This window comes from Metarhizium acridum (assembly GCF_019434415.1).
Source record: "Metarhizium acridum strain ARSEF 324 chromosome Unknown scaffold_587, whole genome shotgun sequence".
In the NCBI taxonomy this organism is placed as follows: Eukaryota; Fungi; Ascomycota; class Sordariomycetes; order Hypocreales; family Clavicipitaceae; genus Metarhizium; species Metarhizium acridum.
This window is the reverse complement of record NW_027094049.1, coordinates 412,933-430,717: the sequence shown is the minus strand read 5'-3', so window position 1 is coordinate 430,717 and position 17,785 is coordinate 412,933. Positions and strand designations below refer to the sequence as shown.

General features: G+C 53.4%; 4 protein-coding genes across 4 annotated transcripts; 2 read left to right on the top strand and 2 right to left on the bottom strand.

Moving 5' to 3' along the window:
* Positions 1-5,113: 5,113 nt before the first annotated feature.
* Positions 5,114-5,467, top strand: J3458_021915 (uncharacterized protein; the record flags this gene model as incomplete). The annotated part of the gene is made up of 1 exon (XM_066122829.1): positions 5,114-5,467. One exon carries the CDS (start codon positions 5,114-5,116, stop codon positions 5,465-5,467), a length of 354 nt encoding a protein of 117 aa, XP_065972049.1.
* An 880-nt stretch (positions 5,468-6,347) lies between these two features.
* Positions 6,348-8,339, top strand: SOK1_2 (cAMP-mediated signaling protein sok1; the record flags this gene model as incomplete). Its single annotated transcript, XM_007815382.2, has 1 exon — positions 6,348-8,339. The coding sequence occupies one exon, from the start codon at positions 6,348-6,350 to the stop codon at positions 8,337-8,339; it is 1,992 nt and encodes a 663-aa protein (XP_007813573.2).
* A 4,007-nt stretch (positions 8,340-12,346) lies between these two features.
* On the bottom strand, positions 12,347-13,165 carry SEC65_2 (signal recognition particle subunit; the record flags this gene model as incomplete). Its single annotated transcript, XM_007815383.2, has 1 exon — positions 12,347-13,165. The coding sequence occupies one exon, from the start codon at positions 13,163-13,165 to the stop codon at positions 12,347-12,349; it is 819 nt and encodes a 272-aa protein (XP_007813574.2).
* Positions 13,166-14,628: 1,463 nt separating this feature from the next.
* On the bottom strand, positions 14,629-17,062 carry J3458_021912 (uncharacterized protein; the record flags this gene model as incomplete). The annotated part of the gene is made up of 4 exons (XM_066122828.1): positions 16,331-17,062; positions 15,996-16,267; positions 14,864-15,934; positions 14,629-14,745 (listed from the first exon to the last, which is right to left on the bottom strand). Exons 2-4 carry the CDS (start codon positions 16,095-16,097, stop codon positions 14,629-14,631), a joined length of 1,290 nt encoding a protein of 429 aa, XP_065972048.1. The 5' UTR covers positions 16,098-16,267; positions 16,331-17,062.
* Positions 17,063-17,785: the final 723 nt, after the last annotated feature.

The following is a 17,785-nucleotide window of genomic DNA, read 5'->3' as shown; positions in this document are numbered from 1 at the left end:
GTCTGGTAACATGGTCGGCAGGGTCCCACCATGATCCGAGCCAAAGCATCCAATGATTCCCTCCAAAATAGCAGATCTGTCCCAGGCTGGGTAGCCAGAGTGGCGCCCCTGTCCCGAGGTGATTACCGCAAGCTAGCGGGCTGCAGGCCTCGAGGTCTTCGGACGATGTGGTGTGGGCTTGTGGGTGTGGGCGTTGGCACGAGCGTGGGCGTGGGCATGGGCGTGTGGGCAGGACGGAGTAGCATCGTGGGAATACCCAATTCGGATGGCTACTGGCTGCTTCGAGCACTGAGGGCTCTGCATTGTGGCCTAAACAGCTGAGAACACTGTCGACTAGAGCTGCGGGCTCATGTCGGATGTCGCCATGCGCTTCAGGGGAGGTTATCCGTGCAAGATGCACCGCACGGCCAAAGGTGAGAGTCACCTGGCCAGCGGAGCAGCGGAGCAAACAAAGAAAGGAGTGCGCCGCTGTGGCAAGCCGCAAGAATAGAACAGCCGCCCTGGGGATATTTCGAACATTGAACTGCAGTGTGGTGCCAAGCAAGATGCGTCGTCAGAAGGTTCAAACCAAGGTTTCCAACGAGAGTACTCCGTGCGTGTGAGGCGGCGGATCGCGGCGTAACAGGCTGAGAGTCTGCTGCACATACGGAGCAAGATGCAATGCTGAGGCGGAGAGCGAGTCAGGCCACCGGGCTGCTCCTGCCCCAATGTGCGGAAGCGTTTGGTGCCGGTTCGTCTGAAGCACTGCTAACTTGGAACGGGAAGGAACTGGACGTGAGGCATCACTAATACGGAGCATTTCTTGTCATAACACAACATCCGCAGCGCCGGTTCAACACGGTTCCAACCAGATGCGGATAGTTTGTGCGACTTGTCGGGTGCTCCTTCCTCAACGCCACATCCAAAGTGACTAGCTATCCAGGCACCTCGGTACCTAGTCGCGTACGGCACCGAATAGACCGTCAACGCCGTCGTCTGCGGATGTCGCCTCGTCAGCTACCGAGCGTTTGCCGGCTAGCCAGAGCCAGCTGACGCGAACAAACGTTTGACTGGTTCAGTCCAGTCATGCAATGACAACCCGTGTGTGGCGAGCCAAGGCCGAGGCCGAAGGAAGCCCATGCGATGACGGCGCTGGAGAGTGGCCACTCAGCTCGTCACGATCTAAAGAACGGCTTGAACATGGTGTCTGCATACTCCAACCAACGCTGTTCGCAGGCCGCACAAACCAAAATGATGTTGCTCGGTTGACACAGGAGGCTCTCAGCATCCGTTCTCGTACCAGGCGGAGTTAATGCACCAGTTGGCCGACACGGAGAGATCAACGAGCTGCAAGTCAACCACCAACTCAACATTCGACACGGCCCCCCAAACTACGAATATTACGAGTCGCTTCGTAATACAGCCTTGACCTACGACTCTGCAACCATCAAACTGCTATTTCTTTTTCCAGCCCTCGACGCCAAGGGCGGATGTCGTCGGAGGGGCTTACCGGAACAGTTGACCCTAACCCCATGTGGTGATTGCGCAAATACCCCAAAGTTACTCCGTACAGAGTAATCAATAAGCAGCCTGGCTGGAGGATGCCCTGCGTATGTGGGAGAGTTTCGTTTTAACCATTTGAAGTATGGAACCACCGCAGCCAACCAACTGGCTGCATCATACCCAAGACAGCAGGTTGGCCAAGGAGAAGATCGCGCCCCGGCGTCGTACGGAATCCCAGATTGATATCAATCAACGGGGCAGAGCCCTGGAGCGCCTTAGAGCAAGCAGCCCGAAGCACCTTGGAGCCTGGCCTGGGAGCACGCACGCACCTCGATGGGAGTTTGAGTAGACTTTGCACCCCTGGCCTGTACCAGAGACATGCAAGGGCATCAAGGGCTCAAACACGTCACATTTTCGAACTGGTAGTACATAGTACTAGAGTCTCACTCGTACTAGTGGCTAGCAGCCATCGGCATAGAACGATGGTAAACTACACCAGCCGCGTTGTTGTCTACGAAAAAACAACAATGCAGCATTTGTAGGCAAAAACAAAACAAATCTAGCCGAGGGCTCCAGGCCGACCATCATGATGCTGAACCAGGCACGGGAGACGGAGCGTGTGCGTGTTAGCATGTTACATGACGACATGAAGGGGGTGGCCAGCCTGACAATTTGCACATTTTTCTTTCCTTGTCTGCACTTCCACAATCGTAAGTTGCCAGAATGGTAATGCCGTCGGTTGGAATATGGGTGGCGGCCTCGGAGCGTCCGCCACAGTCGCAGTACTCGAGTATTGAATGTGGGTACAAGGGCTCAGGTGGGCTCCGATAACTTTAGAATCAGTCACTGCGCTTTATTATTCTGTACTGAGTAAACAAACAGCTGGTGTTTTCAAGTGCCTCAGCCACCTACGACGTGAACCGCCACCAAATCCCGCCGGCGCTGGAACGACAAGGAGGCTCAGCCTTTGGCAACGTCAATGCTCGATTCTAATTTTTTTTTTCGGGCCAAGTGTCCGCGGATTACTCCGTGTCAGGCAGGCCATGGGCAAGTCACACATTGAAGCTGCGGCGGTAGTCTGCGATGAATGCCTCTGGCAACGGAAGAAGGTGTTGCCCGAATACTAATACATCTGTCTTCCCTGCTTTTCGACAAAGTATCGGCCTTCTTTCCGGAGCTCGGGACCCGGGGCCGGAAGCTCGCATGGGGTCGAGATGCCCCAGAATGAGTACGTCTAGCGGCTCTGTCTGCAAGTTGAGCCTGCATCGACTTGGACGACGCTGGGGCCAAGGGGTGGTGGTTTGATTGGGACATTTGTGAAGCAAAGCCAAGCAAAGGGGGATTGGTGCTAGAGAGCCGATAAGTGAGTGGTGCAAAGAACGAAGGGTGTGAAACATGATATTCCGTAGCTCAACAAGATGCATAGCTTCAAAGACCTCGCAGCCAAAGAGTTCAAGAGGCACAGACAAAAGGCCTCGTTGGGCTTCGTGCAATAGCAGGTGCTCTCTCTGTATGAATAATCCAGATGGCAGTCTCCGTGTCCCAGGTCGCGGGCCATGGCGCCAACGCAAGACGCCTGAGTGCTACATGTACGGACATGGAGTCGTACTGGCAGCAATGCGAGGCCCAAGTCCACACTTAGCATTGAGTCCACACCCAGCCCACGCCCAAGCCAACACGCACGCCCCCTGTCCCCATTGCATCGGAGGGAGGGCAAGGGCACAGCGGTAACATGGGAGATGGGCTGGGGGGGGGGGGGGGGGGGGGCGCACGGCCGGGCCACTAATACCAGCCCGTACGTACGTTGAGCAATTCATTGAACATTGAACCAAGCACAGTCGTCGATTCCTGGAGTTGCCGAGCAGTTCGATGTTACTTGCGGACTGCAGGAGGAAGGTTGCGACTGGGCATGTAGTGGTACATCTGGCGCAGGCTCTGGCCGCCCAAGACTGCAACCATGCCGGGGTGCCCGGCGGCCATGAGTTTCTAAACTTGTCCTGGTACAAAGGCCTCAAAACCATGGAACGGTCCAACATCGAACATGCCGAAAGAGCCTGGCGCATAGGCCGACGCGCGACGCAAAGCCGGTATTACTCGGATATATGTACCTCGACGACTGACTGGAATTATCGCCGGGACATCCTTGAGAACCCAAGAGCAGAATGTGAAGATGCAAGGCAAAGACTTGATGGGAGCGACGCAAAAGTACGCAGCACGCAGTACGTACCAGACAGAGGACGCGACAGTCGAATGCCCACCAGACACTTGCTGCCGCCAGGCGCCACCGATGGTTTGCCGCTGCTCGTTTTTGGCCCGCCGTTTGACCCGCTGACGGATGCTGCCTGGCGAGTCTTTCGGAGAACAAGTCGCGAGACGGACTCTGAACAACGGCGCGAATGCAAGCCTTGCCGTTGCGGTGGGGAGCCACCGTATCGGGCGCACTGGTACATCACTGTAAGGGCCCCATAGAGGCAGCGGTGACGAAGCTGAAAACGATAAGGCAAATACTGTGGGATGCGCCAGCCCACCGCTGGGTAGCTAGGCATTTGGCTTCCAACGGCCCATGTTTGCAGTCGAGCTGCGTCGGCGTAATGCGACATGGAGGCTTGCGCCTGCGCCCGGCGTCAACACGGAGGTCTGCATTCGTGTCCAGTCTTGCATGGTACTTTGGATTACTAGTAGCAGTGCTCGAGGTTCATGGCACCAGGCGCCAAGTATTCCGAACCAACTCACGTACCGTTGTTGACCCGTGGGAGGTTCAGGTACATCAATTGCCATGCATTGACAGTCTCGTGGTGCACATGTGCTCTCAATGCTGCAATGCTCGGCTGCACCCACCTGCGCTGCACCTGCTGGCACCCACTGAACGCCCGTTGACACCCACTGACGCCCACTGGGCACCGTCGACATGCGCCAGGCCGGCATGGACGTGAGATGGGCATCTGGCCGCAGGGTGAGGGATGGCCGTGCGGCTGCGCGCTTGAGTAGAGTCCTGCTGCCCGAGTACGATTTGCCGAGTGTGTGAGGAAGGTACGGAAACAAGCACTCGGCTTGGCCACAATATTGAACCAGCTGTCTAGGTCTGATGTTGGCAGCCAAACAATCAAAAGGTTGACACTTGAGCCTGCCAGCTCTAGTCACTGGTGCTCTGAGGATGCACGGCGGCACCACTGCACCAGACCGCTGATGGACACCAGACCTCTGGCTGTAACGCCTGGTGCGCCTGGTCCTCGCATGTCCAGTACCCCAAGGCCAGACCAGACGTGAGGCGTAGGTGTGCAGGTGTACTAGCGTACCGGTTACAGCGCCAAGTGGCATAGGCGTTCAGCGTTAGGGCGTGCAGGCGTGCTCCAGCTGCCCCAAGGTGCCAACTCTGTTCAGGTGGGCAGTCCCAGACATTACTCGTACCAAGTACCACCAGTCGGACCCTGTGACGGGGGAGACCCCCCTTCTCCATCAAATATGTACCTGTCGGGTGGCCGGTGGCGGCTTGCCCTGCGCTAGTCATTCCTTTGCTTGACCAAACCCAGACCATCCACACTTCTTTTTGGTGGTCGTGTAATGAATGAAAATGAAAGTACTCACTCCCTCCGTGCTCCCTTCCTGCACGGCGACTCGTACCGTTGGCGCCATGGATGGAGCCGATGTACTTCCGCGAATGTCATGGCTGCCCATGCCAGATGCCATTCCCACTCAATGCGCAAGTGCGCATGTGGACTTTGATCACCCTCCGTCCCCTTGCGAAAGTCCCGGCCCTCCTTTTCTCGAAGTCACTTTCCTTGCCGGCGCCATCGCCTCCCTGGATCCAGGTCGAGTCCCAATCCCAAGGGACAAGTCCGCTTTGCTCCTTCTGTTCAGAAACAGTTTTTGTTCTCTGGGTCCCCCGTCTGATCTCTACTTCTTTCCCTTTTCACCTCCTTCCCTCCTTCCCACTCTCTATTGTGTCAACTCTTGCCTTTTTTTGTTCTCAATTCTTCATTCATGACTTTTAAAATTTGATTTTCAGACCCTCATTCGAAAGCCATCTGTCTACTCCTCGCCCAGTCCTTGGGCACATTTAAGAGTCACTACTGCCTGTGCCTGTGCCTACGCCTACGCCTAATCCACTCTGATTCCCTCTTTGGGCCACATACGGGGCATCCCTTCCCAACGGCACCCGACCCGACTCCGAACTCGAACTCGTCACAGCAAAGTTGTTTGCCGTATGTGTTTGTGCTTTGGACAAATAAAAACGGAACACGACTTGGAAGATACGAAAATATAAAACCCCCGGCAGAAATAATACAACACGCCACCTCGTCGAAAAAAATCATCCCTGGTCGAGCGTACCCCAGTTGGGCATCTTGCCCTTGGAGATATCACCCTTCATACCACACCGACTTTATATCTGGATGTAAGCACCACGAGACAACACCACGTTTTCCCACTTGCCTCTTTTGCTGTAGTTTGCTCCAACACAGCCATGTGTCTCTTTTGGACTGTGAATGATGGGGGGTTTTCTGCCGACAGCCTTTTTTACGTGGTCCCCTGACCCGAAGTTGCTGCAGCTCGCCCTCAAATAGGCGACTTGAGTCTGCAACTGTCCGGGCCTCGTGACTGCAGGCTGCGTTTCACCTCGCACGTTTGCATGATCCATAATCTTGAAATACGGATGTCGCTCTTTATGCTAACACGGAAACAGTCGTAGTTGAGGGAAGACGGAACGTGGTTCATATTGGAATCCGCTTGATTTCCTCAGCGGACCAACTGACGAAATAATACGCACGACTGCTGCCGACAATCAAGAGGGCTAGCACACCCAACATTCACTTTCATTCTACACCTTTCTCCCATCTTCAAGGAAGAAACATCATCAAAATTTTAACATGGTACCAGAGCAAGATACTGGCGGTCCTGTCGAGAGACCACGCAGGAATCTGTCAACCTCAGCCCCTGGACCCAACACCGAGACTGAACAAATACAAGACGCCGATGTTCAGATGCAGCAGGCTCCTCAGGATGAGGCACAAAATGCCGGCAAAATCCAATCGACATCACAAGAATCGCCTCGGCGGTGTGATCCGGCCCTGCGTTCCTCGACACCCGCTGCCGCAATTCTATCAAGAAACCCTTCTAGCAATTCACCGTCGTCTTCGCCAACGCCAGAACCGGTGGTAACAAGGCATTCGAGGCGGCACTCTCTTCATCAGTCGCTACCCGTTGAACCCCCAGTCACAAAAGCTACTCTGAGCGAACTGGACGTATCAAAGATCATCCATAATCCCAAGTTACGGCACGACATAAACTTTGATCCTGAGCTGCACTTTAGGCCGAATTTGGATGGAGAAAAGGGGCGAAAAAAGCAAGAGAGGGCAAATCAGTTTTGGCGGACATTAAGGGAGGAATTGACGCTATTCATAACAGACCGACCCGCTTTCGACGCTAAACACGGAGAGACCGACGACTGGACCCTTCCCTCACTGCTCAAGGCCGTCAAGGAAATAATTCAGACACTGGTTCCCCAACGTGACCGCCAGTTTTTGGACGAAGGCTTCAATATCGAATTGTTGATGCAGCAGTTTTACAAGGGCATCGCCAATTTGGAAAAGTTGGCTCTCTGGCTTTCCCAAGTGCTCAAGTCTCACTGCGCGCCGATGCGGGATGACTGGGTAGACACTATGTATACACAGCTTCGCGACGGCAATCGCGACTCTGATTTGGATCAACTTGTTACTGGAATGCGCAGCCTACTGAGTGTACTGGAAGCTATGAAGCTGGACGTTGCAAACCATCAAATTCGCTGTCTGAGACCTGTCTTGATTGAGGATACGACACACTTTGAGCAAAAATTCTTTGTCAAGAAGATTCAGTCTCGAAAGGTGGACATCACCGGGGCTCGGGAATGGTATGCAGAATTCGAGAGAAATTACTCTGCTACGCTTCCCAACACGATGCAAACGTTTGGCGACATGGGCGTCTTCTTTGAAGCTCTTTCCCGTCTGGTCCTCCCCTCATCCGCGGAGAAGCGAGTGCCCAGCACCTTCTTGTTCGACGAAGAGCGAATTATGAAGCTCCGGTCAGACATGGTTGACGCAATCAACTTGGATATTTGCATGCGCATGTATGAGGATCTGGAGCGGGTGGCACGCTATAGCTCGAGGATGTTCGGTGGCGAGTGTCGGCCCCTTGACGAGGATACTTTTAACTCGTCAACAATGCCAACTTCAGAGTTTGACTTCAACACGCCATTGTCCAATTCTAGACCGTCAAGTCTCGCATTTAGCTCTTCTAGCTCTGCATCCTCCTCCCCGCGCTCGTCTATAATCATGCCTTCATATGTCGCGCCGGAGAATTGCGAATCAAGAATCAAGGCCAAGAATGTATACAACTCGCTGGTTGCGTTGTTGCAGTCGACGCCTCCATCACGATACTGCAATCGATGGCAGACTATCGCCCCGTCAATGGCTCTCCAAATCTTCCGGTATACCAATGCCCCGTCGGAACTTCTACCAACGTTTGAGGCGAAGCTTATGGACAATGTTTGCCGGGTTGATTCGCAAATCTACAAGGAGGTTGAGCAGGCCTTCCACAGCAGGCTAATGACTGCGTTAGCGGGCCGAGTCCGTGAGTTCAAAGCCCTGTCAGGTGTTTCGCTCTTCGCCATGGCTACCGGCGGACGAGTGGCCAACAACAAACACTTCTCTCTATGTCGAGACTCTGAATCGTCTCTACGAGATGGACAAGATGAGGCAGGAGTTGAGGATATGGCAACTCGACTGGCCCATCTCGGTGTTTTGCACTGGCGAGTATGGGCTCAGCTGGCATATCTCGGTGAGCCTGAAGCCATGTCTGTAGACGTTCCTAGCCACAACATCTAAGCAAATGGAGATGATTCAATACTATCAATGATGGTCTAGGCTGGGCACGTGGTGGCTCTTTGGGGTACCCACTAGACTGACCTAGTGAAGACGCTCTGGATTGCGCCGCCACCTCTTATTTCCGACCGTCATACAAGCAGTTGCTATCAAGCATCAACTATCTTAGGCTCTAAGGAACCTTCTAATTTGGACACATCAAACGTTGCAAGAGGTCGGTTCGAATAAACTCGCGTCGAATCGAATTGACACTTGGCGCAAGATGCGCGACACACACTTCCCCCCCCCCCCCCCCCCCCCCCCCCCCTTTTTTTTTACATTACCAGTTGAGTGGCCTTTTTTTTCTTTTGGGTCTTCAGAATGGAGTTTCAAGAGTGGACTGGGAGAATTGCGAATAGCGACGACAAGTTGCTTTGGCGTTTACATATATCTTCTTGTTTGCTTTTGCACCTTTTGTTTCATTGATTTTGGCCCTTGCGTTTGGCCTAGCACGACTATCAACCCTTGCATGCGCCTTGATTTATTTTGCATGTTGTTGGTCCGTCATGGTTGGTTCCCGGACATGGGACAGCCTATTTGCTTTCGTCGTTCTGCAGTGGCAAAATTTTTTTTCTGTCTTTCAGATATGGCGTTTACTGGCGGCAGGATTATGGGATCAGTCATTGGGGCGCAATAGCCGCGGCATACCCCAAGTTTTCTGACTGCGAGCCTAATATGAGGTGGCAGGCGGGGCGGGAGCAATATACTTTGTGCATTTGTAAGATTGAAGAGAGTCCACACTCGAGCCGAGGCGGCTACAGGGCCAAGGCAGCTGGGAGGATTGTATATAGTGTAAAGGACATGGTCCACCGATTTATCATAATGCATTGATTCGACTTGACCTGTGGGTGCTATTACTTTGGCTGGAAGAAGTTTATGTCATGATGAAACAAGTGAGTTGGGTGACTAATTAAGTGGCGCTTGTCCTGTTGCGAGGCTGGGCGAGTCTGGGGCCACATGAGTAACTCGACGCCGGTCGTCTTTGATGGACAGCATTTCTGTTTGCCTTTAAGGGCTGAATGGCGGGTGCCATTTGGCTTGGGAGGTGAAGTATAAGTGTCTTTTCCATGGATATTCCAAAGGGTAGCAACTAACCTGCGCCGAGGTGCACCCAAACAGTGAACCGGAACCGAATAGCCGCGCGTAACCTTGTTGAACTTGACGGGCTCTAGGTCACACGGGATAAACGAAAACAAACATTAGTTGCGTGTCGGCTGTATGGTGTCGGAGCCAACATGCGCGCCCTTGGCAGCGCAGAAAAGGGGGGGGGGGGGGGTTCGCTTGACTTGCACCTTGATTACATGTCATGTATCTGTGTAGTAGCATTCACTGCCTGGCCTAAGTGATGTGTTGTGCGATTGTAGTGTCTGGTGTGGTCCGAGAGCCTCCCCTGACGTGCTGTTTGTCTGGCGTCTTTGTGCGTGGTGGTGTGAAACTCGCGACATGTGAGCCGTGGCTTGGTCTTGACGGCAGCGTCGAGACATGCTGTTGGAAGAGATTTTGGGATGTATGCGGCGCGCGGGCTGCTCCGCGGTTCCTACGTCGCCGTCACGGACGCAGGGGACTGCATTCTGCTGTTGCCGCTGGTGGTTGTGGCAGCTGGTGGAATTTGGACTTTACATAACCTTGGCATCCGTCATGGGGAGTTGATGCGTGCCTTGTGATGGCGGTTACGATGAAGCCGGCTGGGTGATTGGGGGGACAGGAAGCATAGTCCACCGTCCGTCGTGGTGAGAATTTGCGGGCGTGCTTGTTGTATCTGACTTGATGCGTGTCGGGGGGGGGGTAATGGCAGGAACGTGATCGTGGACGTGGTGGATTTGAAACAACTGCATGTCTAACTCGGGTTAACGGATCCAATCGCGGTGCAAGACAGTTAGACAAGCAATGCCAGACATGTATGGCGCGCAGAGGAGCAACGTCGGTATCAACAGCAATGTTCACAGCAACACGGCATCAGCGTCGACAACTGCATTTACATCAATATTTACGGCAACATGAACGTAACATTAGCATGAGCATTTACAGTAATGCTAACAGCATCAACAACAGCATCAACAACAGCATCACCTTCACCATCACCATTAGCAACAGAAGCTCTCCCCTACCCGCTACGTGGCCATTAGCCTCCCCTCAAACAACTCGAGCCACGGCGTCGCCCATGCCCTACGCAACGTTGTAGCCCCGAGCCAACAAAGCCTCGAGCAAACGCCGTCTGGACTCCCAACCCCCCGATTCCCATTACCCCTGAAGCCACCATGAGCCGCGCCGGGGTACCTCTGTTAGGGATTCCCTCGAGCCGTCCCAGCCATATAATAGGTGCACAAGCAAAGTCTGCATCCCTTCTTACCAACCATCACATGACGGAATAGCGTCCGAGTAGCTTCAACGGCTCCCTAGCGGAATAACCCTAAACCCACGGACCGGCAACTTGCCTACATTATACGCGCCGTGCCTAAACTGATCATCATCTATTTGTGTTGGAAAGGAATATACATTCAAACTTGAAACTCAAACCACAGGCCTGAGTGAGGTCGTCGCATCACCATGTTTCCGATATAATAACCTTGTCACACCGTCGCCAAACCCAAATACTGGAGATGGCTGAACCTTGTGCAACTGCGGTCGCACGAGGACGCGGTGGTTCTTCTTTCTCTTTTATTTTTCGAGGGATGATGGCTGTTTACAGAGTTCAGACTTGCGTCGACGACCTGCATTATCGAGGTTGGGAGCCGGTCGAGCTGGGCGATCCATGACTCATGATGAAGGGACGGTGTTGTGAATATGTGGTTTTTGAGTTGGCTTGGGGTGGACAGGAGGAGGATGCATACATGTGTCTGGTACCTTTGGTATCTGGTGGGGGAGGGGGGTGTAAGGAGAGGAATGTTGAATAGAAACCGTCTTGTTCTGTCTCCTTCTGCCCTAGCTTAGCTCGGGGAGTTTGTATAGCCGTTGCGTGTTTATAACCTTGTCATCGGCATGGAGCGCACGTTTCGCGGCCATGCTCTCAAGTAACGCTTCACCGCTGGTGCTAGAACGAGTTTGTTGCCAGCATCTGCCGTACCTGAAGGGTCGTTGTGGAATAGTTATAACGGGAAACTCTCGGCCCCCTCTGCGAGGACATTGCCCCCTTGCCAGAAATCAACAAGATAGAATTCATCTCGTAGGGTTAGGGTAAGGACTGATATGCAGCGCTAGGGTCAGGGTTAGGGTCGGAATATATACCTGGGTTAGGGTTATTTCCACGGCCAACATCTGCAACTGTATGTTCCGTAAATCGGTTCTCGCACCGTTGACCAGGGTTCTCCGTTCGATATGCTCATGGAGGCTGGGACGGAGACGAAGGAACCCGCACATGTGCGCCAAACCGCCGGGTGCAAAGTGGATAGTTGAGCGGTTCTTCTGATCTCGTGGTCGGTTACAGTGGTCATGTGTTGAGGTGTCGAGCCTGCCAGAATGAGCCCCTTTTTGGGAACCCTCGTTTCCACTTCCTCTACCCAACATCTTTTCGGACAGCTGGACCTCGTAGGCTGGGCGTCCTCGCCCGCCCTTTCTGAGACGTCAAGTTCGGCATTGTGGTTCGGGCTCTGTTGGTGCTACAGGGGCGAACTTGCCCAGTCTCACGAGCCCAGTTCTATGTCCGTGAAAAGAAAAAAAAAAAAGAGGAAAAAAAAAAAAAAAACAGACCATTATTGACAAGAATGACATTTGCAAACGTGGTTGAAGTGTCGGTACGAGGAGCTTCCATGCACATTCTGGACCGATATGGCATTGATAATAGCCGTCATATGGTTCATTGGCCCTTGATGCCTTTGCAACTTCTCTTCTTTATAAATCCATGGCGCTTCTATGGCTGACCGTGCCATTTTCACCATCTCATGTTTTGAAGGGGCAGCATGTCGTGAGTCTCCTGCCCAGATCATATACACATTATTCCTCTAAAAAAAAAAGACGCCTCCTCCCGGCCTTCATCATGACCTCCCCTTCCCTTTCTTATCCTTCTTCTTCTTCCCGCTGGACCCCGCATTCCCCTCGTCGCCGCCATGCCCAGCAGCACCCGCCATCAAGGCACTCATGGGATCCCCCCCGCTCTGCATCTCCTTCATCATGTCCTTGAACAAATTCTCCGACACGCCGCCTCCCGTCATGGCCGGACTCAGATACGGCAAGTACTCGCCCATCTTCCAGCCCCTCGGCACCGCCGGCTTGGGGTACGGCTTCCCCTCGGGCGGCTGCACCTGCCCGCCCATCCTCACCCTCAACCCGGGCGAGTTCTCCGTGGTGGGGTTCTGCTGCAAATGCTTGGCGATCAAAATGTACAAATGGTGCTTGCTCTTGATGCCCGACGGATTCTGGGGCGTCTGCTTCAGGCCGACTTTTACGCGGCCCGGGTTCGCCCAGTCCTTGGGATGGGTCTTTTCCGGCTCGAGCAGCGTGGGCAGGCGGAGGCGGGAGCAGGCGTTTGCGATTTCGCGCGCCAGGGGGTTGCGCACGGCGAGCGAGGCCGGCACGCGGCGGCCTTGGGAGAGGGTGCGGCTGGCGTCGAAGTAGACTGGGTAGATGCACTGGAAGGAGGAGTAGGCGGAGCGGTCGGCGTCGTGGGCGAGCATTTGGCTGGGGAAGTTTGAGGGGGCGGGTGCCGGTGGTGCAGAGGATCTGGGCGGCGGTTGGTGTTGGGAGACGCGACGCATGATGTCCGAGTCGATAAAGTCGTCAATGTCGCCTTCTTCGGGGTCGGACGCCACGTCTGGGTCGCTGTCGGAGACTTCTTCTACCCGTGGGTGAGACATGTTGAGTATACCAGAGAGGGGCGGTGACGGATTGAAATGACGATGGGGGCGTGGGTAGCACGGCCGGGCTGCTTGGATGCCCGCCGAAGTGGTGATGAAGTGAGGTTTGGTGTTGAGGTAGTTGCCAGCTCCCGAATTTGATTCAAGGTGGTCAAATGGTGGGGCCTAGTGGGGCTGGGTGAGTCGAACCTGGCAGACAGAATGGCGCTAGTCCTACTTGGGGGAAACGGCCATGACAGAGACTATTACATATGTTGCCGAATACTTGACATGTTGAAATCTAGGACAGACTCACATGTGGCGCTCTTTTCACAGCTTAATCTACAACTGACCGTTCTCCGAAAAATGTTTGGTCTATACGCCATCTCGTTCAGTAAGCACTTGATCCCGCCTCGAACAGGGAGGATCCGGAAAGCATTTTGAATTTGATGCCTGGGGATAAAGCAACGAGCATGTCGGGCAAGGGGAGGAATTTGACTGCGCTTGCAGATGCTTCTCAAGACGTGGGTACTAGCATCGTTCCCTTTACTTCCAAAGCGCCTTTGTGCTGACGCTATGTAGCCTCAAAACCCTTTTTCCACCGAGGATCAAGCAAGATCAACTGACTGTCTCTGATGAGAAACCTCCGTTCTCCCAAACTCATCAAACATAAAAAAAAACAACCATAGGTCATACACATGCTCCTCTCAAAACGCCCCAACGTCGTTCATGAGGGTGAGAGATTCATCGGCTCAAGTGCGTATGGATAAGGCGAAATGGAAAGACAAGGAGCCCACACGAATCTGTATACGGTCTTTCGAATGCTGTTTTTTCTCACTGGTTCGCATTCTGCCAAACATCCAATTTCACCAGATACCTCCGCGGGCCCAGCCAACCAGGACATCATCACCCACAACTACTCCTCATATCCATTTTCCAGCGCAGTCCCGTCGCCAGGACACGCCTCAAACCCGAAAATCACTCAGCCGACACTGCTTGCACCACGCGTCTTTGCGCAGGTAACACGGCAAGGCACCTCCACGGAAGAATGCAATGCTCAAAAGTGCCGACGTGGATGATGTGCAAGGCCACTCCACAGATTTGACATCAGCCAAGATAACCGAGGATGCCAAGCTTTTTGCTCCCCCCCCCTGCCTCACACAAAATTAATGCCAGCGTTCACAAAAGCGTCACAAGGGCTCAAGCCTCGACGGCAAGTTAAAAAAAAATATAGATAGTCCCATAACTACTATACACAGAAGCCACCCTAGCCAAGGAGAAAAACGAGCCCTATCAAGCCAGACCAAAGCGCAATCTGCATTTACGTCGTCCCCGCCTAGCAAAGTAAGCGGTTTGCCTTGTTCTTGCGAAACCGCTTTCCGTGAAGCTTTAAAAAACGATCCCTTACTTCATATATATGTATATATGTATATATATATGTGTGTGTATGTATAGTGCTGTAATGACTGTAATTCATTTTCATTTCATCTTATTTGGTTTGCCTTGATGCTTGGGTTTTTGAATTTCGTCCCGGGGGGATGAGCGTCCTCGGGGAATTTGCAAAAGGGGTGTATGCAGACGTTGTCGCGGATGCTGGGGCACTGTCGAGGAAGAAGTGCTGTTAGCAACATGCCGGGTACATCCACGCGGGGCATAGACTTGTCCACAAAAAGAATTGAAAGGCACAAAAAAAAAAAAATAAAAAAAAAGAAAACTTACGTGATGGCCGTAGATGCACTCGTCAGACTCGCAGTCCTGCCCATTTGTACACGGGTTTTGACGAGCCAACACGGCAATGGCGTTAATCTCCTCGCTGCTAGGCTTGTAGTCGTGGACAAAGAAGCACGAGTCACCCTTGGTGCAGGGCCCTCGCAGGAAGTGGTTGTTGCACAGCTTATCCGACTCCTTGCGCTTCTTGATGCTCTCCATGGCGGAGACGCTGACGATGATGGGCTCGTCCAGCCCGCGATGGCCGGGGTTCCAGTCGGGCTGCTGGGGGGGAATCTGCTGATACTGCGCCTTGGGGGCTCGGCTGGCGACGGGCTTGGGGACAATGGGGAGCGAAATCTGGGGAGGGGGGCTGCTGTTGCTGCTCGCGGCGTTGGCGTATGATAATGACGAGCGGCCTGGCGTGCTGGCCGATCCGATACTAGTGGCAGGGCTGGCAGTCCTAGGTCCGGCTGCCCAGCTGCCCGGCTGCCAGGCTGATGATGTATTTCTATCGGGCCATTTGTCGTTGCGGAAAAGGTCCCTTCCCAGGTCCATGCTGGGGATGGTTGTGGCGACGAGCTCGGGGACGGTGGGGACGCCTTCGATGATGGTCATGCGATGGCGGGAGAAGTCGTTTTGGGCAATCTTGTCGAGCAAGGGAGCGTATGAGGCATCGTGGGAGATGCCCAGGAGAATATGTCTGCAGTTGTAGTTTTCGAGGTGAAACTGTATATTATCTGCGAATCGGGTCAGCAGCTGGTTTTGAGACTTTGAGACTTTATCCTTGGTCTGGGAAAAAGCGCAGCATTTACTCCTGATTTTGGACGAGACACAGTCCTTGTTGTGTCCAGCATCGATAAAGTCGAATGTTGCCTCGCCTTGGGTGAAGCCCGAAGCAAAATCCTTCAAGTCGGACAGGTCGCGACCCAAGAACTTGGCCAGGCCGCCAAAGTTGGCCACCACTTTTGTAATAATTTCGACGTCGGCATGCTCGCCGCACTGAGCGGTAATGGCGTCTCGAAGCGCGCGAGCAGCCTTCCTGCCGCCTTCGACGCCTTGCTTGATCCATTGGTCGCGGAACTGTGTCTGTGTTTAGCGCATGGGCGTTCTTCACGCGCGTGTCTTGCTAAGTTGTACATACCAGCAGGCCGTCGCCGTCAATCATGACGAGAATGTATGCATTGTGGTTCTGTTCAAAATTTGAGTCTCGGCGCAAAGCGTCGCAAAACGAGAGCATCGCCATACCCTTATTTGTTCGATTTCCTTGGTCACCCAATCGTTTCTCGCCTCGCTGTTCTTCAGCTGGGTCTGCAAATCTCTCTTGTCGCGTTTGCACTCCTTGAGCTCGTCGACGAGTTGCTGGTTCTGAAATCGCAAGGCGGTTTCGAGCTTGTCGCAGTACACGAGGATATCCTGCCACGGGGCGTTAGCATGCGAATCCCAGCCAAGCACCTCGCAGAATGGCATGCGACCAACCCGAATCAACAGATCCGACGAGTCTCTATGCTGCTGTATGACCTGAAAGCGCTGGAAAAAATCCACAAGATTTGATCCTGCCGACATCTTGTCTGAAGAGTCGTAATAAGGCGCGTGGTGATTTCTGTCCTGAGACTTTAGGGCAGACATTTGGTCGAGATGGAATTTCCTAGGTACGCGGGAGGGGAAGAGGTGACGATGAGATGAATAAAGAGTATTAATAGTTCGGCAAACCGTGCTCTCTATTACAATACGGAGTACGGAGTACACAGATTATAATTTTAATGTGCACATGTGCCCGTTCACACCCTGGTCAGCTCCAAGACTCAGTCCGGGGTCGACGAGATGGGGGGAAACAGGAGGCTCAACAGGGCCGGCCCCTGTGCGACGGGAAGAGGTCAAAAAAATAAAAATAAATTCAAAGAAAAGAGAAGAAAAAAAGAGCTTCAATACGACGCCACCCAACGACCACGGTTGGGTTCGAAGTAGGGGTAACAGAGACACCTGGGGGGTTGACGATGAAGAAGGGGAGGGCGCAGTCGAGAAGGGTATAATATATTTGTTTTGCGATTCTAAAAGCCTGGCGAAATCGCAGTCCAGGCGCGTAGAAATACTCAAGCAGAGAGAAGAAGCTTTTTAAAAAGAGTCAAAGCAAGCGAGAACCAGACGAGTGGTTTTGTTTTATTTTTGGAATGTCGACCGGTAATTTCTCCCCCTTCAATGATTTTGGGCAAGAAGAGGAAAAAAAAAAAATTAAGACTAAAAATTGATAGGCGACCTGATAAGAGAAGCTGGCGGCATCAGTGTTTCCACCCCTGCATTTCTGGACTTATTCCTGGGGGCCAGCGGCTGCGTGCATTGGCTCGTGTCGGCTTGAGGGATGGCCTAGGGTTGCATGGCCTCTCGGGGAGGCGATCAATCAAGATGCGGGATGCGGGCGGCGCAGTGGGGCCCAATCTACTGCCCCGTCCTGTGTACCTGAAGTGTTCCAGCTACGGCCATTGTCGGCCACCCAAGCAATCAAGTATCAAGGCAATGAATAAGTTATATCATCTTGTTGCAGCGTCACGTCGATGCTGCGGCGCCATTGTGGTATTGAGCTGCGCCTCGCTTCCCATCGCCTTCGTTATGCCACGCAAAGACGCAAACGCGCAATGCAACTCGCTACGCACTCACCGTGTACATGTACAATGAAACGCCAGAGAGCGACTCTCGAGTCTCAGCCCAAACAAAACCCTAACCACGCAACACGGCGCCTTGCCGACCGACCGCCTTTCAAGCTCTTCCAATCAAAGGTCTGTGCCTCCCCCTCTCTCCTAAACGTCACATCTGCTTGCAACTCCCCATGTTTGTCTTGTCGCCCGCCCGGCCTCTACGCGCCTTCAAGCCGCCCGCCTTGCAACCAGGACAGTACCGAGTTCCATCACGACTACGGAGTACGTAAAGCACAAAGCA